The following is a 22,956-nucleotide window of genomic DNA, read 5'->3' as shown; positions in this document are numbered from 1 at the left end:
CAACTTATTTTCATGCAAGTAGACTTGGTGTTAGAATCTGAGTGAGACCCGAAATTTTTGTTGAAGATAATTGAAAGTTCTAAAGTATACATTAGGAAGAATTGTGTTTGGAATGCTTTTAGAATCATATTCAAAGTCTGTTTGACAAATTCTAGTTAAAATTCTATTTTGAAGCAATATTGGAAGTTGAAATGTGTGTTGAACATGAAGAGATCAAGATAAAAAATTTTTTGGACATTCGAAGAGATCAAGATAAAAAATTTTTTGGACATTTTATTTTATCTACAACTATACTTTTAGGAATTGTATTGTTCCTTGTATATATTTAGCTCTTATCTACAATTTAGTTAGGTTGTTTAACCTCATTATAAGTTAACACAAATCATAAACGCATTTTTTTTTTGTATTTTTCTCCATATTACAATAAAATCTCTATTCTTTACAAATTGTTTTATTCTTGAGTTCTTGTGGCCAATTACTTCATATTATGGATACAATCACTCATTTTCTCCAACAATTTGGTATTGATTTATTCCGGTATCATATTTGCTTTTCACAATAAACTGATATCATAGCCTTTGGTGTTGAAATTATTGGAAAGATTGAGGCTTTGATCAAGTTAATACTCAATATTTTCTTCCTTGATGGCAACAATGAAGTATGATGTTTCGCTGTTAGATTGAAATACAAGATTCTCTTTATGGCAAGTTGAAAGGTGAACATTACTCCCTCAAATGGATTTGGACGATGTGTTGTTGGGATTTGACAAGATGTCCATAACTTAGACGATCGAGAAGAAACATTGGAAGAATCGAGAGGCTCTATCTCAAATACATATTTATCTTTCAAATAATATTCTTCAAGGCATTTTAAAGAAGAAGTCAAATGTTGTATTATAGGTAAAATTAGAGCAATTATGTATGACGAAGAGTTTTACTAGAAGTTGCATCTCATGCAACATCTATATTCTCATCGTATGACAAAAAGCTACATCTCGTGAAGATCACCTAACTACTTTTAAAAAAATTGTCATTGATTTTAGAGACATTGGAGGTCAAATATGATGAAGATGACTTGGGATTGATTCTATTGTGTTTATTGCCCACCTCATACATGTCTTGTAGAGACATGATATTATGTTGTCATGATATTCTCACCATTGAAGAAATTTATGATGCTCTATATTAAACGGAGAAGATGAAGCATCTTGTAGCATTTGGGGATCATGGCGATGATCTCATTGTTCATGATGATCGTTCGAGGGACAAGTCAAAATCTAACTTCAAAATTTATAATTATTGCAAGAAAAAATGGCACTTGATAAACGATTGTTATAAGTTGTAGAATAAATCAAAGTCAACTATAAATCAACAATAAAAAATTTCAAGATAAGCAAGTATTGCTGAAAATCCTATCAGTGATGGACATCTTCTATTTATGTTTGACTACAACTCCAAAATTGACGAGCCTTTGATTTTTTTATACAGCTTGCACTTTTCATACGTAACCCAATTGGAAATTGTTTTCAACATATGAAAAAGTTTCAAAAGGCGTTATGATGATCGGTAATAACATGCCTTGCCAAATAGTTGGTATTGGTCGGGTCAGAATATTTGATGGGATGATTAGAACATTTGATGCAATAAGACACGTTCTAGATTTGAAGAGAAATAATATATCCTTAAGTACCCTTGATTCAAAAGGGCACAGTTACACTATTAAAGGTGGAGTCTTGAAAGTTATTGAAGAAGCCCATGTTGTGCTGATGGGACATAGAAAATCCCATTTATATATCTTGCAGGTTGATACAGAATGTTCGAATAATTAGCATATCTAAAGAACTCTAGTTTACAGTTGGCTTATATGCCATTTAATTCTATTTGGGTCTTCTTTTAAGAATATATCTCAGTTGAATTTTGAAGATATGGGTAAATCCATCTTGCCACCATCATCGATGGTGTCATCGTATTCAATTGCTAAAAAAGACCCATTTTTGGCCATAAGATTTCACATCGGTACAATTCTGCTAATTTTGTTGATGGCTTGAATGCAGTTAAGGGTGATGATTCTAGATAAGATCATTCTTTTGATGCACTCAGTTGTGATTCTGTTACATGACTTGTTTCAGCTTTGTTTGGTGGTCATTAGATCACTTTTGCCCCTGGTTAGGATAGTAGAGATGGAGAATATTTTCAGTTGGAATTGTTGATGGAGAAGTTTGTTTGTTTTTTTCATTGAAGAGTTCAAATTTAATCCTCACATTGAAATTTATCACCGGTAAAATTCGTGTCAAGGTAGAGATTGTTAGAATTTACGTGTGACCCGAATTCTTTGCTCAAAATAATTGAGAGTTCTAATTAAAATGAACATTAAAAGGAATTCTATTTGATATGCTTTTGGAATCATATTCAAAATTTGTTTGACAAATTCTAGTTGAAGTTCTATTCAGAAGCCTTATTGGAAACTGAAATTTGTGTTGGACTTGAAGAGATCAAGATACAGAAACTTTTGAATATTCTATTTCATCTACAACTCTACTTCTAGGACTTGGATTGTTCTCAGTATATATTTAGCTCCTCTCTACAATTTAGGTAGATTGCTTAACCTCATTATAAGTTAGACAAATCATAAACACAAAATCATTGTATTATTTCTCCATATTATAATAAAATCTTCATTCTCTACATATTATTTTGTTCTTGTGATCAATTAATTCATATTGTGGCTATATCTCTTATTTTTTCCAATAAATTGGTATTGGTTTATTCGATATCATTTCTCTTTTCACAACACTTGGGAACTGTTTTAACGGACTTGTTGATAGCAAAGAGGATAGCCATTCGCTAGGAAATAAGTGAAAAGATTTGTAAGATCCAAACAACATTAGTTGTCACTTCAAGAGACTTAGAAAGTTGTGAAAATGAATTAACCAAGAAACTAATAGCAATTTGTTGAATTGTCAATTGCCACTTCTTAATTGCTAGAAGCATCTGTTTGACTAATAACTTAGGATCAGTTTCTATGAACACGAAATTCTATTTTCCCTTTTTATCTCATGATCTAATACAGTATACTCGTTGAGTTTCTGCAGTTTCTCTTATGACTGATTTAGATTATTTATTTGTCACATTAGTAGACTAATAATGTCTTGAGATAGAATTAACCAGGAAACAACATTAGCTGACCAATCTGGTTGACTTGTCATACTTCTTGGAAGTATCTAGGGCTCATACTACTGGGATCGGTATCTGTAAATGTGGTCTTACCACATAAAAAAGATAGGTAGGTATAGGAAGCATTTGAATGTTTGAGCTTAAACAATGACCTAAATGGACATAAATGATAAGCGTGTTTTTACACATTTATTTAGGTCACAAACATGACTTAATTACGAGCAAAATGATTGAATTGTGACTTAATCTCGTTACATTTGTGAATTGTAGGGAATACTGATGAACATGGTGAAATTCAGGAGAAAAGACGCGAAAAAGGACTACAATGACGCAAAGTGAAAGTTCAGGGACCAAGGTGCAATTATCCAAAAGTTGACCCGATGAACAAATCAAGAAATTGATTAAGCCAAATGCCAATTGATGATATCTTAAGATGATGGAATGGAAAGAATGAAGAAAAAATGCCAAGAAGTGAAGGATTCAAGTAGGAGGATCAAAATGGACTTATTCCATAGTTGGTAGCACTATGCAGTGCTACCCTCTATGCGGCAGCATAGTGGCAAACCGAGAATTATTTGTCACAAATCTTTTACTCTATGCGACCGCATAGAAATGATCTATGCGGTTGCATAGAGCATTTCTTGGCCAAATCCGTAGTTTCATTATTCCGCCGAAACTCTTACGGAAACAAGATTTTTAGGGTCCTATATAAACAAAAACTCGACCAGAACGAACGGGACGCCATTTTTACGAGAAAAAGGGAGATTTTGAAGGTGAAAACGAAGAGAGAACAAGAGGAAAACATCACGCCAAGTGAAGATTCGATTGAAACCTTGATTCGGGCAATGACGTTTTTTCAACTATTTTTGTATTTTCTTCTTTTTAGCATGTTAGGCTAGATTTTTCATTGCCAGGAGATCAAGGAACCTTGCAATACTATGTTTGATTTTTGATTTTGGATATTTGACATATTTAAACGTATGCTCCAGAATTGAATGATTTATTACGTTTTTATTTCCATATTATTATTGTGTACGTAATTATATGATTTTGATGGCCTGTTTTATGCATTCGAAAGAGGGAAAATAGGCTCGACATAGTGTAAATCATCATAGGGGATAGAAATATACCTCTATGCCTTGTGTGAAATGTTGAATATTCATGATATCATAATGCACTCCTGTATGTTAGTATTCGTCATAGAGATATAGTCGAATCACATATTGGGATAGGTTTGGCATTGCTCGAGAGAGATTCCTAAATTGAAATAGGAGTATTGATTCATCATTTGTGGGACTGTGTGTCAAATTTGCATAATTGAAAATTGAACAGGTATTGCTTGAGAATTTGTGATCCTAGTGCATTAGTAATTCATTAATCCCATAAATTCTCATAAATTACATCCAGTTCATTTTGCATTTAGCATAAGTTCTCACTCATAATTGCATCATAATTCACATTTTCCTTAGTCAAATCACAACACATAAATTCTACTTTCGTGTTTCGGTTAAGGTCATAATAGATTGATTTGAATTAATTCAATCCTTGTGGGAGATACTTGGACTCATAATCCATTTTACTACTTGTTAACAAACCTTACACTTGCGGTGGATTTTAAATCGAAAGAAATAATTTCGTGAACAAATTTTTGGCGCCGTTGCCGGGGATTGAAATTTTGTTTAATTTTATCTATTGTGACACTAATTTGAACTTATCTAGATTAATAGTAGTTAGCTTACTAGACTTAATTTCTTGTTTACTTTAATTTAATTTTGTGCTATTAGTGCTATCTCAGGGCTTGTATGTAAAGAGCACTTGATCAAGACTTGGTTCTCATTGATCCAGAGATCAAACACACATTTTATCACAGGCAAAGAGAAGCAAGAGCAGCACAACAAATTCAAAAAGACCAAAAACAGCAACAACAGATGGCTAACGAGCAAAATCGTTCGGTAATTCACCTCAACGAGGGTGCAGGCGTTGAAGATGAAGGGAATATGGTACTTGGGGACTTCATGGTACCGTTGGTGGTCCAGAGTCAATCTAGCATTGTGTATCCTCCATTTGGGCAACCGAACTTCCAGCTGAAAACAAATGTAACTCTACTATTTTAGAATGGGCATCAATACCACGTGATGGCTAGTGAGAATCCACATACACACGTATCCCGATTTCTGGATATGTGCCAACACTTTAGGTACCAGGGTATCTCAGATGATGCTATAAGACTGTGATTATTTCCACACACTTTGCGAGATAAAACACTTGAATTGCTGGATTCACTTCCCGTAGCAAGCATCATCACTTGGAACGAGCTAGCCCACAAATTCTGCACCAAGTTCTTCTCGCCAGCTAAGGTAGCAAAAATGCTGTATGACATCTCTATATTCAACCAGGGCGAGTCTGAATCATTTGAAGAAGCATGGAATCACTTCAAAAATATGTTAAGGAAATGTCCTCAACATGGCTTTGATAAAAAGACACAAATCTGATTTTTCTACACTGGATTACTTCCATCCTTCAAGAGCATTGTGGACATGGTGGACTCATCATCCGACAGGTCTATCTCCACAAGAACAATTGATGGAGCATGGGAACTATTTGAGAGAATGGCTATTACTTCAGCCATGTGGTCTACAGATCGAGTGGTTCAGAAGAAAACGCCGGGGGTTTATGAAGTAGGTACTTACTCAGCATTATCTACGAAAATAGACTCCTTGTTCCATAAGGTTGAGAGCATTTCATAGACCGCCACTGCAAAACAAGTCAAGAAGCCAAGCTGTGAAGAATGTGGAGCAGACCACAATACTGTCAACTGTCCAATTCTCACACAGGGGGTCGAACGTACAGATTTTGTGCATTGGGGTCAACGCCAACAAAACAATCCACATTCGAAAACCTTCAATCAGAGCTGGAGAAAACACCCAAACTTCTCGTGGAGTAACCAGAATCAAAACAGACCACAAGGTCAATTTCAGCAGCAGGATAAAAAGCCACCATTCGAAGAGATGTTTGAGAAGTTCATGGCAACGACTAACCAGTACATGGAAGCCAACAACCAATTTATGCGAAAGACAGACGCAACTCTCCAAGACCGAAGTGCTACAATCAAAAATTTGGAGACGCAAATGGGACAAATGGCAATCTCCATGACAGATAGAGAACCAGGAAACCTATCTAGCAACATTGAAATCAATCCTAAGGAGCACGCAAAGGCTATAACAACCAGAAGTGGAGTACAACTACCAGAGATACATGTAAAAGGACCAGTAGCTAGCAAGGAATCAGCACCAACCTCAGATGACGAGATTGTGGAACAGACTGAACAAACAATAGGGGATGTTGCCAAGAAGAGTTCCAATATATCACGAGGTATAGCTGCCAATATTATCAACCCTCATGAGCCACCTGTTCCATTCCCACAGAGGTTGAAAAAGCACAAATTGGATCAGAAATATAGTAAATTTCTTGAAATCTTCAAGAAATTACACATCAACATCCCATTTGCTGAGGCACTTGTTCAAATGCTGAGTTATGCAAAATTCCTAAAGGATATCTTCTCTAACAAGCGAAAGATAGAAAAAAACGAAACAGTGATGCTAACTGAGGAATGCAGTGCCAGAATCTAGAAAAAGCTGCCTCCAAAACTAAAGGATCCAGGAAGTTTTACGGTACCTTGCACTATTGAAAATTGTCATTTTGATAAAGCTTTGTGTGATTTAGGTGCAACTATTAATTTGATGCCCCTCTCTATTCTCAGGAAACTCGTCTTGGGGAAGCTAAAGCCACAACAGTCACCTTACAGTTAGCAGATCGATCCCTTACACATCCAAGAGGGATCATTGAAAATATGTTAGTAAAAGTAGAACAGTTCATATTTCCAGCCGATTTTCTCATCTTAGACACTGAGGAAGATAAGGATGTCCACTCATATTAGGGTGACCCTTCTTAGTTACTGGAAGAGCTATTGTCGATTTTCAGAAAGGGCAGCTTATATTGAGGCTTGGCTAAGAACAAATCTCTTTCAACGTGTTTAAGGCAATGAAATTTCCCACTGAGTCAGACAGCTATTTCTAGATCGATGTAATTGATAAAATAATTCAAGATATATTTCAGCTATATCATCCTTCCGATGCATATGAGGCATGTATTGCACATTCTCAATCCACTCACACTGATTCAAGTGAGATTGAAACATGTGCGCAGTTTTTGGAAACTAATCCACCATACATGCGCAAGCGTCACTTTGAAGAACTGGAAACTAGGACTACAAAGTCAGTGCCATCTATTCAGCAACCTCCCAAGTTGAAACTCAAACAATTGCCACCACACCTTCGATATGCTTACCTGGGGGAGTCTTCTACACTCTCGGTTATTATTTCAAATACTGTCAGTGAAGTGGAGGAAGAGAGACTACTTCGGGTGCTGATAGAGAATAAAATAGCCATTGGATGGTCAATTGCAGATATCAAGGGGATCAGCTCGTCGCTATGCATGCACAAAATACTCATGGAGGAAAAATTCAAGCCAAGCATTGATGGTCAGCAAAGATTGAAGCCACACATGAAGGAAGTGGTTATGGCTGAGGTATTGAAGTTGCTCGACACATGCATCATCTACCCAATATCAGATAGTGCATGGATCAGTGCAGTACAGGTTGTTCCAAAAAAAAGGGTATCACAGTGGTGCAAAACGAGAAAAATGAGTAGATACCTACAAGAACAGTGACTGGATAGAGAGTATGCATCGATTACCGCAAACTAAACGCTGCTACTCGAAAGGATCATTTTTCACTACCGTTCATTGATCAAATGTTGGAGAGACTAGCAGGGCACTGGCATTACTATTTTCTGGATGGGTACTCCGGGTATAATCAAATTCCAATAGCGGCCGACGATCAGGAGAAGACAACTTTCACATGCCCCTACGGTACCTTTGCATACCGTAGGATGCCTTTTGGTTTATGCAATGTTCCTGCCACTTTTCAGCTCTACATGATGGCTATCTTTTCGGATATGACTGAGAAATTCATCGAGGTATTCATGGACGACTTATCAGTGTTTGGGTCTTCGTTTGATGAGTGTTTGTAGAATCTGAATCTTGTGTTACAACAGTGTACAGAGACCAACTTGGTATTGATTTGGGAGAAATGTCACTTTATGTTATAGGAGGGCATCGTTTTAGGACACAAAATCTTAGCAAAGGGTATTGAGGTGGACAGAGCAAAGATTCAGGTGATCGAGAAATTACCGTCACCAACATAAGTGAAAGGTGTTCGTAGCTTCCTAGGGCATGCCGGGTTCTATAGAAGGTTTACCAATGATTTCTCAAAAATTACTAAACCACTGTGCTGCTTGTTAATGAAGGAATCCACATTTGAGTTCACAGATGAGTGTTTGCTGGCTTTTAACACCTTGACAGAGAAGTTGATTTTAGCACCCGTGATCATCACACCGGATTGGAACTTGCCATTTGAATTGATGTGTGACGCCTGTGATTTTGCTGTTGGGGCCATATTGGGACAACGAAGAAATAAGATATTTCACGTGATCTACTATGCAAGTAAGACCTTGAACGATGCTCAATTAAACTATACAACTATAGAGAAAGAGCTCCTTGCCGTAGTCTACGCCTTTGACAGATTTCGATCATATCTTGTGGGGTCAAAGGTCATCGTTTACATAGATCACGCTGCCGTCAAGTACTTAATGGAAAAGAAGGATGCAAAGCCACGTCTCATTCATTGGATACTGCTGCTTCAAGAGTTTGATTTGGAACTCGGGGATAAGAAGGGCAGTGAAAACATGGTGGCAGACCACTTGTCTCGACTCAAGACCACAGAGCAGACAGAGACCATGGAAATCAACGAAGTCTTCCCAGATGAACAGATTTTTCGTGTGGGGGAGGCACCGAGGTATGCTAACATAGTTAACTACTTAGCTAGGTCTATCATTCTACCAGATTGCTCAAGTCACCAGAAGAAGAAATTTTTCGCTAAATTAAAGTATTATTTTTTGGAGGATCCCATTTTATACAGGCGGGGAACTGATCAAATCGTTCGTCGTTGCGTACCTGAGGAAGAAGTGCCCTTGATACTAGAACATTGTCATTCATCTACATACGCAGGGCATTTTGGTGCTTCAAAAATAGTGACGAAGATCCTTCAAGTTTTTATTGGCCTACGTTGTTTAAGGATGCTTTTGAATTCGTGAAAAGGTGTGACCAATGTCAACGCACTGGTAATATATCGAGGAGAAATGAAATGCCTTTTAATAGTATCCTGGTGGTGGAACTATTCGATGTATGGAGGGATCGACTTCATGGGGCCATTTTCCCTATCATTCTCTAATCAGTACATATTGGTGGCTGTGGATTATGTATCGAAGTGGGTAGAAGCCATTGCATTGCCTACCAACGATGGGAAGGTGGTGATTGATTTTCTAAAGAAAAATATTTTCACCCGCTTTGGCACACCGAGATCTATAATCAGTGACGGGGGCAAACATTTCTACAATCGCCAATTTGAACAATTGTTGACTAAATATGGTGTTAAACATTGTGTAGCCATTGCATATCATCCTTAAACCAGTGGATAGATTGAAGTGTCCAATAGGCAATTAAAGCGAATACTTGAAGTCACAGTAAGCTCTTCACGAAAAGATTGGTCTAAGAAGCTGGATGACGCCTTGTGGGCCTATAGGATTGCATTCAAGACTCCTATAGGGATGTCACCATATTGACTAGTTTTCTAGAAGGCATGCCACTTACCTCTTGAGATAAAACACCATGCTTATTAGGCAATGAAGAAATGAATTTGGACTTGAATGCTGCGGGTGAAAAACGTCTATTACAACTTAATGAGCTGGATGAGCTCAGAATGGAGGCCTACGAAAATTCAAGACTCTACAAAGAACACACCAAGAAGTGGCATGATATGCATATTCAGAGACGTGAATTTAAGGAGGGGCAAAAAGTGCTACTCTACAACTCTAGGCTCAAACTGTTTCCAGGAAAGCTGCGATCGAGATGATATGGTCCCTATACTATTACACAGGTATTTTCACATGGGGCAGTTGAGATCACTTATGACGGTAAGGGGACAATCAAGGTCAATGGACAGCGTTTGAAACATTATTGGGGCGGCCATTTCTCAAAGGAAAAGTCTACCGTTCATCTTAAACCACTAGAATGACGCAATGCTGTAAAGTCGAGCTATCGACTATAACCTAGTGCTGGGTGGGAGGCAACCCACAGTATCATTCGATTTATTTTACTGTTCACATTATTTTAGGAGTTGTTTGATTTTTGCGTTTACATTTTTTTAGGACATCGTTCATCCATGCATGTCAATAGAATCTAAGTATCGTCCACATAAATTCCTAGGCATTGAACACATGTTCGGTAAATTTGAAATGGTTTTGGGTGAATGGGAGTATAATTCACACATTTCAAGACAAAATAATGTTTTAGAAATTAAAAGGGGAAATGTGTACTAGAGAATTCAACGAGGGAAAATAAATTTTTGTACTTCATTATGTTTTGTTTTATTTTTTAAAAAAAACAAAATTTTAGTGACATCACCCGAATACAAAAATGGGGGCATTTTTATTACTATGCGACCGCATAGTTTACTACTATGCGGCTGCATAGTAGGACCTTGGTCATGGTTTTAAACCATGACCGAGCCACTCTCCCTCATTTCCTTCTCTTCACATATGTCTCGCACCGTCACACCAACAAATGGAAGGGCACATTCACACACGACTCCCACCATATTACATAGCATTCTTCATCCCATTAGCACCCTAAATCCATACTCCACACATCCATTGTAAATTCAAGGTATTTTCTCATTCCTTTTTTTCTATGATTTTTTTTTATTTTTTAAGTTTGGTTCGTGGTGAATCAAAATTTTTTTGAGCTTGATTGCGGAGAATGGGCAATAGGTAGTCAATGGATTGTGTATTTTGAACTTGGGTTGTGTTGTGGATTGGAAGCACATTATCTTTTTGGTATTTTGTAGGGTTTACAAGGAATGCATACAACATGTTCGATAAATTGCCTAAGTGAAGTTTGTTGTGCATTATGTGGAATCCTGCATTCGATAATCAGAATATGTACATTAACATACACATTGCGATCAAGTTTGTTTGTGTGTATATTGTTATTTTGCCTTCTGTATACATTCTTAAGCATGTTTTCTTGAAGTTTGCATATTACCACATTCACAAACACATGAAAGGCCATCAAATCCATTTTGCAACACGTAGGCACATGGCTAGGTCATGGCATGTCACTATACCCTACGTCCCCTACTTTACACCATTACTTGACACACCAATCGAAGTCCAATTGATTTGAAATTTGAGTACATGGTAGATCTCATTGAATACTTGTATATGCCCAGAGATTGCCTGGAAAAAATTCGATATTTTTCGATGATGTTGTATGCCAACTTCAATATAGAAATAGACACCCCTAGATCAGATCATCTGCATCAAACATGGGTTCGGGGTAAATGGATTATATTTTCACAAAAAGTAATTCATGACTACTATCAGCTAACCTAGAATAATGTAGTCCTAGCCCCGCATGATTTCAACTGGATTGAGGTTGCAGAAGTTTTATTGGGACGTGAAAATGCTTGGCCTCTCCCTACTGTAGATTTGTATCAGATTGACCTCACTCCATCTATAGCCATCCTATGGTTATTCATATGCCACAACATCGAGCCCATATCCCATAGGACGACATTCACAAATCAAAAGATAGGGTTTATCTATCATTTCGTTTGGGAAACAAGATTGACTTGGCCACTTACATCTACAACCAGATACACATTACAGGCGCATGGGGAGATAGGCACACCTTGTTGATTTTCCCAAGCTTGATAAGTGAGATTTGTAGAGCTACAGGCATACAAGTTCAGCCTGGAGAGGCACCAGAGAAACCAAGTCCCTATATCAAGCGCCTCGCACTCAAGGTCCAGGACCGAGCCAGAGTTAAACATCAACAGAAGTTGGAAAATGAGCGATGTCAATAGCAACATAGTGAGGAAGGACAAGCAGCTGAGGACTTCGAAATGCCACAAGCTCCTCCACCATCGACTGACATGGATACCTAGTTATTGAGGCAGATGTTTGCCACTATGACAGGACACAATCGAGACATGCAGAGTCTTCAGCACACATTTGGAGCATTGAGTACCACCATCCAGTAGGTGCAGACTGATATGGCAGCCAAAAGAAACTTCGCTTCCACTGCTAGCAGTGAGTCCCTTGTAGCGCCAAGACAGATGAGTACCTTTGACAGGCGATTGGGCATGTACGTTGATAGGATGGATGGTATACAGTGGCGGGTAAATGAGACATGGGACCGTCTAGGGAATTTGGAGACCAGAGTTCAAGCTATGCAGGTAGAGCAGACCTAGCAGTCTGACATATGGAGAGAGATTTTATCTCGCCTTTCTCCCCCTTCTGGAGATGATGCTGTAGGATCCAGCCTTCCATCACAGCCACCGTATTGATTAGGGGAGTACTGTTTGCCCCATTTTGATTTTTCTTCTTCATTTTATCCTTAAAATTATGTCTTTAATCTTTCGTTAATCTTACATTGAGGACAATGTATTAACTAAGTTTGGGGGGTGACATAATTTTAAATCTTTATCTGTGTTCATCAGTATATGTATTCCATTATTGTATAATGTGTGCATGATGAGTGTTAAAAAAATAAAAATTCCTTGCATTTTATTCAGTTTGTTTTAAGTCTTTTTATGCATGCTTGTGTGGGCATAATAACCTTGTTAACTACAATGTTATTATTGGACTAGTTTAAACTGCAAAAATTTTGGATCTGGTGTTAACTAGACTAACTGATACTTATTGATGCAACACTTGACATCATCTATGCACGCTATTCATGCTTGACATGTTAGGTGAATGATTGAATTTTGAGCATAAAGTAGGTAAGGAATGATAACCCTCTATTGAATTAACCTGTAAATGACCTTAAGACAGTTTGGTGATGGTTGAGCTATTGTAGGGGAGCATTGAGATGAGCGGGGGCTCCGTGCATGAAATCCATTGTGTGGATTGCCTAGACAAGTGGGTGAAGAGTAGGTGAAAATCTTAAATTGGGGGTTGGTTTTGGAAACTAAATGTCTAGAAAAATAATAAAAGGCATAAAATTAATATGTGAGAATAAGACACTTCTTTTTATGCCTTTATGACTCGAGCAAGTAAGCCTGTAAGGATATTTCAAAATTTGGTGCCCTAAGGTCAACTGGCCTGGGAATCACTGGCCCAAAGCTCAATACATGAGTCATATAGAAAGCAAGAAGGAAAGATGTTAATATAAAGTCATCTGATCGAGCCTTTATAACTCGAGTGAATAAGCCTGTAAGGGTTTAAAACCTGGTGCCCTAAAACCAACTGGTTTGGGAGTCACCGGCTTAAAGCTCAGTACATGGGTTATATAGAAAGCAAATGAGAAGATGATAAAAAAAAAAAAAGAAGCTTGGAGAAAAGTGAGAAAAATAAAAAAGAGACAGTAATATGAAGAAAAGCCTTTGGACATTTGGTTGAAGAAACTATACCTTTGAGGCGAGGCTAGTAACCTAGTTTAATCTTGAGTGTCGAAGCAATCAAACTAAGGAGAGCCTTCACTTGTTGACATGTGAACTTGTGATAGTGAGATCAATCCAAACTACGAGAGAGTGAGGACTACAACTATGTAAATTCCTAATCTTAAAACACAACCCCGGGATAATTGAATGAAATAATAAGTTTGGGGGATTGTGTTTGTCTCGAGCGAGTAAGGATACATTTGACCGCTTGGGGTCGGGACTCAAATTCATAATGAACCTGATATGTTGGCATAAATTCACACACACACGTCAAATATGCATTTAACAAGTAAAAGTTGATGTCATTTTTGAACTGATAAATTTTCATAAGGTCAAGTACTTAGTCCAATCCTGAGTCACAGTAGGGTATTAAGCCATGTTTGTTCAAAATTAAGTCACTGTATTGTTTGAAGACAAACAATAGTTCAAGTTTGAGGGGTTTGATAAGTGTGTTTTTGCACACTTATTTAGGTCACAAACATGACTTAATTACGAGTAAAATGATTGAATTGTGACTTAATCTTGTTACATTTGTGAATTGTAGGGAACACTGATGAACATGGTGAAATTCAGGAGAAAAGACGCGAAAAAGGACTAAAATGATGCAAAGTGAAAGTTCAGGACCAAGGTGCAATTATCCAAAAGTTGACCCGATTAACAAATCAAGAAATTGATTAAGCCAAATGCCAATTAATGATATCTTGAGATGATGGAATGGAAAGAATGAAGAAAAGATTCCAAGAAGTGAAGGATTCAAGTAGGAGGACCAAAATGGACTTATTACATAGTTGGGATCACAAGTGCTACCCTTTATGCGGCCGCATAGAGGCAAATCGAGAATTATTTCTCACAATCAGCTAAATCCGCAGTTTTCTTATTCCGTCGAAACTCTTATGGAAACAAGATTTTTAGGGTCATATATAAACGAAAACTCGATTAGAACGAAAGGGACGGCATTTTTACAAGAAAAATGGAGATTTTGAATAGTCAGCCAAAAGGGAGACTTTATCTTGATTCAAGTGGAATTAAGAAATCGATCTTCAACTAGCGAAATCGCTATTCCATTGCTTTAGTGTATGTATGTATGTATGTATGTGTGTGTGTATATATATATATTTATATATTAAAGAGCTTAATGTGTAACTCTTTGTTGCATTGATGCTTGAGGAAGGAAGAGCGGAATGAGTGCCAACTAAAACTATTAATGCAAATGAAAGCCCTTTTCTTGCTCCTGTAACTCTTGAGCTATAGGAAGGAAGCGCTATACCCACCCACAGAAGAACCGAGGATGGGAATCTTGTAGGATGACTGATCTATTTCATTAAAGGAAGAAGATGAATTGTAAGTAGGAAAAGATCAATAAACAGAAGGCCAAGGAGCAAATCCTTCTCTGAGAATGGAAGTATTTAATTGAGGCCTACCATTTGATAGTTCTTTCGTTACGTCGACAAGCTAATAGCTCTTCCTTGTTTAGTTACCACTTTGTGGGAATCTCATTTATTAAGGAGACCCCTTATTCTATGACACTAGAATAAAGTTCATCCCTTGGCTTGTGTACGAGCATTTCATTTTTTTTCACCCATGGCTAAACTCGCTTAATCCGGATGTCTGGAACTCTTTGATTTGAACTACTTCGAATCCGACAATGAACTCACATTTCGCCCAGGGGCTCTTGCCTCTATGTTCCTTTTCATGCATCTAGTGAAAATGTTATCTCGATCAATTAATTTTTTCTACTCTATGCCTACTAAAAGCTTAACCATGCCCTACCACCACCAACAAATTCTCGACATCTATTTAGAGGAAGAACTTCTTCTTCAACAAAAGATATTGCAGCTCCTAGTTTGATAATTCGCTCCACACCTTAAGAGAAAGAGTTCTAGTATACTACTCTATTATGATACTGAACCCTTGGAAAACTTCACTACTTTGAGAGTAGAGTTAGGCCTTTTTTTGTGCTAGCGCATGAAAAGATTGGTTTTCCCTATCTGTATTCTATACAATTTGTTTTCTAAGATACAAGGGTTTCCATCATCACTTGTCCATTTGAAAGTTCTTCTAATAATCAATGAGCAGGAAGAGGTTTAGGAAGTTGATTCAAGCAAGAAGGAAAGTCCATTGACGTGGCTATAATAGGGCTGTGATTTCCATCGAGAAAAAAGAGCTTATAGCTACCAGCACTGATTCAAACTAATAAGGGTTGTCTAATCACTACTTACTAGCAGTCCTTCCTCCAATTGATTCAACAGAAGAGCTTCTTCCTATAACAACAGGGCTAATGTCGACTCTAATATTTCATTTCCTTCTGAGATGTTTGTTCTTTGGTGCAGATGAAAAAAATGGTGGTATAGAAGTAAGTTCAAAGGCATCAATTTACTTTATTGAATATAGAAGGGATGAGACTTCACACAAGTTTCCAGATGAGCAGGAAGGATGGGGAGACCTATTTTTGGTTGTTAGAAGACATTAAGCCATTAAGGCCCCATTTGTTTCTCATTTTTGTAAGAATGAGAAAGAAAAATATAGTCGTTATAGACCCTACACAAGAGATAGAAATTCAAATTTAGTGGCTTGATGTGATGGATAACGGTCATATTTTTCTATTTAATGCGGAAAGAATGAGAAACAAACAGATGCTAAATAAGCTCTTACCTTATAGACCATATGGGAAGATAATGGTGTGAAACAAACCTTATGAGGAGTTCTGATCTTCTAAAAAGGATCTTCAATCCATGTCTTTTCATCTTAAATACTGTATTGGAAGTGGAGTAGTAGTGTCAGTAATTGTAATAACAATAGGAACCCAATCTCCTTCTAGAATGAGAGATCAGGGTCTAGGGTGGAGCTTTTCTAGGGGTTTCATTTTACCTTATTCAACCATAGATTCTTTCTGCTTTTTCTGAGGTTGTACTTTGTCTTACCAGGCGAGCCTTCGTTGCTGTAGCTTCCTTTTCAATCCTAGTTATTGATTCTATTTCAGTTGTTTTTCCTGACCTGGGGGATTAGGTTTGTTTGGAAGTTGGAGTCTCATCATTCGCTACCCTACCCTACATTGCCAAGACTAATCTAATTCCATCTTAAGCTCTTAAGCTTTGCTTTACACCCTAGTTGGACATTTTGGGAGTTCTTAACCATACCATATGATGCTGCTATTGTAAAATGAGTCCATAGATTCTCACCAGTAGAAATAGGAGCAGTTCTTGCCTTCCTTTCCTAACAACTCATTTGTGACTAATACTAATAGGTACTAATAAAAATCGCATACGCGACATCTATCTTTTTTACCATATCTCCTGGGAAAGCCCAGTACATATGGCACGAGACGACTACGCACATCCAAGGCGGAGTGGGATTGGGTCTTTGTTGGATTAAGTTTCATGGGTTATCCGAAGATAAATAAAAAAATGGAAAATGTGGAATTCCTTCAACACTTCCGGAATTGTAATCATATTGCAAATTTTAGTTTAAAAGTAACTTTAAGAATTATATTTGGCAAAAGAAGAGATTTAATTATTGCTGTTATTAAAAACAGCCCTCAAAGCCCTTAACCTTTGCATGAGTTGGCATATGGGTTACGGTTTCCAGGATAACTACAAAGATGAACAAGCTCAATATCCATTGTCATTCATCTAAAGAGCCTTTTGTCCATAATGATATGAACATTACTCTAGAGGCAGACTTAAATAGATTGGGTAGCAGTTTAGCTGCACATGCACAAGAAAGAGTGATGAAGATAAAGGAAACAAGTTTGAATGGACGTAAAAGTCACAAAATGCATTAAAAGTGCATCACCAGGCCTCCATATGCTAGGACGTACAAATTTTATCTATGAATTCCCTTAAATATGTCAATCAAAATTTATTACAATTGTAGTATTAGGTCAAATTCTTCTAAAGTATTCAATTTATCCCTCTCAAGTTTTCATTAAGCCTATTTAACTAATTTAATCTCATATCTCTATGTGATCAATTTTAGTTAAATGAAATATTAGTTCTAATAATTCATCCAACAATCACAATAATCATTATAGATATCTCTACACGTTATACTAAATTATTAAATTTTACCATATTGTCTAAATCTATAACTCACCTCTCGATTATTAATAAATTTGCAAAATCATTCCAAAGAATTCAAAACGTTATATTCATGAATAAAATCAAATACATGTGCATTTTTAAAGAACTAGAATCTTGAACAAAAGCAAAAAAAAAGCTCACATATAGATTACATTGTTTGCCCTAGCAATGAATTTAATAATTCATAATAATGAAAGAAAAACAAAAAGTATAGAGTTCATAACCGAGTTTTAAAATCTTGATCATGGAAAGAATTTGCACCAAGATTTTTCTTTAACTCATAAAATCCTAGGTTTTGTTGTTTGATCTTGATGATTATGTGTTTTCTCTTCCAAAATTGGGTGGAATTCCATCATAAGTGTCAAAAACTTGTATTTATAGCTACATCCACATTTTTTGTTGTAAGATTTTTATGGGCTTTAAAAGGATCAAAATTGCATCCTAATTCGTGTTAGGCGGTGCGAAGACAGAGTGTTGGCACCTAGGCACCATGATGGTGGTTTGGACTTTCTCTCCATATATCCGATTGAGGCGATTCAATTTGGGTTTACAGATAACTCAAAGAGCTACAATTTTACTAAAATTAGTTCTTTCCAATCCGAATGTTAACTAAGCTAAAAATGGGTCTCAATTTCCGGCTGAAATGTGGAACATTCTTGTGTGGTTGAAAATTGATTTGTGAAAATATTTGGATAATATTTATCTCATTTTGACTTCTAATTATATCCAATTAACTTCTAGCATTCTTGAATCTTCATCGTGAGGTTCAACACAGCTTTTGAGTACTAACACTTTTGTCTCCAAACTATGGATCTTGCTTTTTTTTTTGCTAACTTTCGTTTCTTTCTTTCAATTCCATTTTAATTAATCGAATTTCACATAATAAACGAAATATAAAATAAATTAGGCTATCATTATTCAAAAACTATTAAATGTCTATATTTTTTATTCAAAGAAGTGTATAAAGTACAGCTATCAATCCTGAATAGAGAAGTTAGCATTCCTCTGGTAGTGCTCATCAATCATTGCCAAAACAAGTTATTTAAAATCCTGGTGCCTCCTTATGACTCTTAAAGTAGTTTGTTATGCTTGGATAGTTCGACATCAACTTCTAGACAAGTACCTCAATCAATGGAGAAAGCTTTCGCCCAATGATTGCTAAATTCAGTTTCAAACCAGAATAAAAGCCCCATCCTAACCATTAAAGAGTTTGGTGGAGGTGAGAAATGGCCGTTAGTGGCTCTAAGGTCTCAAAAAGTAAAGCAAAATACAAAATACATCTAGCCAGACTGAGGTAATTGGTCATAGAATTGAAGATAAAGCCATTTCACTTCATAGCAATACCCCATTTGTCAAAAACCAATTAATGAAAGAATACCAAACTCTCGGTGCAAACATGATCCTATCTGTTGATGTGAAGAACATGCCCAACTATCATCCATCAAATTCAGTAACAGATAGGTATTCTACCGTTTGACTGAATATTTCAATTTATTCACCTTAATATAACAAATACACAGCAAACAGCTAGCTTCGGATAGGTCAAAACATCCTATTAAAATGTATATACGGTCATTTCCTATCTCCATCCTTCTATGAGAGCTCATTTAACATAAATTTCTGAGGACATTACATTTCGATCTGATATACATCAAACAATGACCAAATATTTTTGACTAATAATAATGGGTATCAATGAGATTGACATCTTCAACATGTGAAGTTTGACCGATACTAGCAACCTCATTGATAAATTCTTCACCATTTTCTTTGGATTCTTCAAAAATCTTTATCGCTACGAGATGATCACTGTGTAACTTTGCTCTGTACACACTAGCAAAGCCCCCTTCTAAGTTGTCACTGAAAGAGTTTGACATTTTTCTGAGATTCAAATAGTTGTATCTTTTTGGTGCAAGATTTATCCCTTCAAATTCAGGATTCACTTCCTCTGGTTAAACGTGAACAAGATTATGAAGATGACTAGTCATTGACTATGGTTGCTGCTGAAACACCTGAAGAGAAAAACATTGCCTACTTTTATAAATTGAAGAACTTAAAAGAAATTGCACTGTGTAGGGAATTTATGCCTTAAACCGATAGCAATATTAACAACACAAACGTAAAGTGCAAGAAAAATAAAAGAACACACAAAAATGTTCACCCAGTTCGGCCCGAATGGCTTAATCTGGGGGACTCAAGGTTAGCCCAATCCACTAGTGCAATTCTACCTCCCAGAGAAAGTATAGTACACAGAACCAAATAGAATGACTAGATCAATCATCGATCCAAAAATGGATCTCAAATTTGGACACTACACTTCTTTCTCACAAAACCAGCCACAGCTACACATATGACAGATTACTCACACAAACGGCATCCAAGTTACTGTAGCACACAAGGTTCACCAGAATCTATCAAGAAAATAATAATCTCCAGTTTCTATGGGCCAAGAAGAAAGGCAGAAAAATTTCTCCCAAAAACGAAGAGAGATAGAGGAGAAAATATTCAAAAGTCAAGTATGAAAAACCACACCCCAGCCGTATCCTTCAGAAGACTAAGGGCCAGCTATTTTTTCATCTCCACCATTCATTCAATCGAACGGTCCACACATGGCCAAAAGAAACACAGATCCAAATTATATGGTATGAGCGAATCAGGAGCTACCACGTAACGTCACCAACTAAACGTGCGGTAAATGTCCAGATTACCCTCCCTTAAGTAGCAATTTTTGGAGAAACACGTTTTCTCCTTCACACTGAAATTTGAGTGAGAGTTACCTAAGATGAAAATCAGTTTCGATTTATTCTTTTCTGCATTCGGAGTCAAAACAAGTGTTAGAGTTTAAACAAACTAAAAGAATGGGAAATCATTTTTCTCAGTTTACTCTTTCCAGCATCTAAACTCTTTACAAGGCATCAACATTTAATTTCACATTGTTGTGAAATAAATTTATGATCATTCAAGATTTTACGTCAAATTGTCCGTTACCAAGAGGAAATGGCTAGTTTGTAATTTAACAAATTTTATATTGTTAAGTTGTGAAACTTAATTATTGTCGATCCTAATTATTGCCACTTCGTGGAGCTAGTCGTGGATCGACCTCTGTGATGTGCTCACTATGGGGGTTGGAAGGGAAGAAGTCCTTAGAATTTATGTGTTATCATCAAATAGAGAGAGATTATATGAGATATGATTGATATTTTTTCTTGTAAGCTTTTTTTCATCATAGTGAATCACTGTAGTGGCGAGAAAAGATGTGATCTTACATTGAAGCGAACTTTTATAAATTTTGCGTGTTCTTGATTGTTTTTTCTTTCTTTAAATTGATTTCTTTTTGTTAGATAGAATTAGGGTTTATAAAATGATTTAGATTCTGATTTAAATTGAGATCACAAAACCAGTATAGACAGCATTGCTAAAAGACATACTTTGAAAAAGAAATGACGTAATGGTGAATATTATTATGTTCCCGTTTTCCCGTTTGATAGGAATTAAAATCTATATTTTAATTTAAGTCAACGTCAACAATTAATTTTAGCTACATATTTTTTGGGTCCTACTATTTTTCTACCACACATTTCATCAATTTCTATCAAAATCTACTAAAAATTTGATTTTAGTCCTCACCAAACAATAGCTATATATAGTAATTAATGGTAATGGAGTACCCTACATCGAACACAAGCATTTGAATCTGGTTTATCTTATAAATTTCGTAGCAATAGAAAGCAAGATTTTCAGTTGAATTAGGGTAATTTATATCAAAGAGCTTGCAATCTGTGTGATCCTCTAATTTTCTTGGAAATTAGGCATCTCCTCGTTGTTGTTCATACCTTTTGCTCATATGAACAGAGTGATCTTGGGGAAAAATAAACGAAATTAAAGGAGAGTTTGGCAAAGAGACAATGACAAATGATCACATCTTTCATTATCTAAATAACGTTGAAGAAACGGATTTCGAACCAATGCTTTTGTTAGTGGACAGCTTGGTCAGAATTTCATATGCTGAATACTATTCTTTTCCATGTGAAGTTTTGGATACGGATGAGACCCTTAACAACCCACATTCGGGTTACGGATAATTGGCCAAAGGAAACTCCAAATTGCCTCGAGTTCCACACAGGAAATACCTTGAGTATTGATATTCGCGAATTATTGTTCGATCAAAATACAGCAAGTGCAAGATTCGTTAACAAGCAGTAAAATTGATTTTGTGTTCAAATATCGTTTCCAAGGAGACTATACTAATTTAGGTTCAAATTGACTTAGCCTTAATAGAAACTATGATAACGAATTATTTTTCTAAAATTAATTTGTAACCACTAAAATTAAGTATGAATGTAGAGTTTAAATTAATTAAAATCAATTCAATGTTATGATTAAATGAAAATTTAATAAAAATATGATGACGAAAAGCATATTAGGATTCCAAATTCCGTTTAACCCCAAAATTTATTGACAACACGATTCAATTAAGAAGGCTAATATTCTTAATCTGTTTAACAATATTTCTCTAGTAGAATTAAACCTATTTTTACATGTGACCCCACTGTATTTCTATGGCAACCACAAACATATAAAAATGTATTAAAAATTTATGAATAATTAAAGATCACGTTATATTTCTATTCCTTGTTGGACTTTACGACAATTGACACTATGTTTACTTATTTTCAATTTTTTGAAGGTAAAACAAGCCAAAAACTCATACAATTATTGTGCATATAATTGTAGAGAAAAATAAATCAACGTCGATCATTCAGGAATTAAAAACGTATTTTGAATGTCAAAAATAGATAAAATCACAAAAAAAAATTAACCTAACATAATATTAGAATTAAACAAATAAAAGTGAAAAGACATCACAAAAATTTTACGGAATGTGAATAATTTTCAAAATTCCTTGTACAATTATTGATGTATTATTTGCAAAAAAATTGGAATTATTTTCTCTAATGCTTCAGCCGTCCTATGTATGCCTTCTCTCTCTCTCTCTCTCTCTCTCTCTCCGTGTCTCCCCTGCTCAATTTACCTCCGCTAATTCCATCGCAACTATGGGTTTTGCGTGTATATATATTTA

General features: G+C 36.1%; 1 protein-coding gene across 1 annotated transcript; it reads left to right on the top strand.

Annotated features, from left to right (window-relative positions):
• The first annotated feature begins 9,981 nt into the window (after positions 1 to 9,981).
• LOC111369273 lies at positions 9,982 to 10,365 on the top strand. The gene is made up of 2 exons (XM_022990723.1): positions 9,982 to 10,146; positions 10,228 to 10,365. Exons 1-2 carry the CDS (start codon positions 9,982 to 9,984, stop codon positions 10,363 to 10,365), a joined length of 303 nt encoding a protein of 100 aa, XP_022846491.1.
• The last annotated feature ends 12,591 nt before the right edge of the window (positions 10,366 to 22,956 follow it).

The sequence above is a fragment of the Olea europaea genome, chromosome 20 (genome assembly GCF_002742605.1).
Source record: "Olea europaea var. sylvestris chromosome 20, O_europaea_v1, whole genome shotgun sequence".
Lineage (NCBI taxonomy): Eukaryota > Viridiplantae > Streptophyta > Magnoliopsida > Lamiales > Oleaceae > Olea > Olea europaea.
This window is presented reverse-complemented; position numbering and strand designations above follow the sequence as displayed.

Excerpts from the sequence above, each read along its gene's own strand:
- LOC111369273 (XM_022990723.1), top strand. The coding sequence starts at position 9,982 with ATGAATTTGGACTTGAATGCTGCGGGTGAAAAACGTCTATTACAACTT. Across the intron at positions 10,147-10,227 it reads AATTTAAGGAGGGGCAAAAA|GTATTTTCACATGGGGCAGT; the intron begins GTGCTACTCTAC and ends ACTATTACACAG.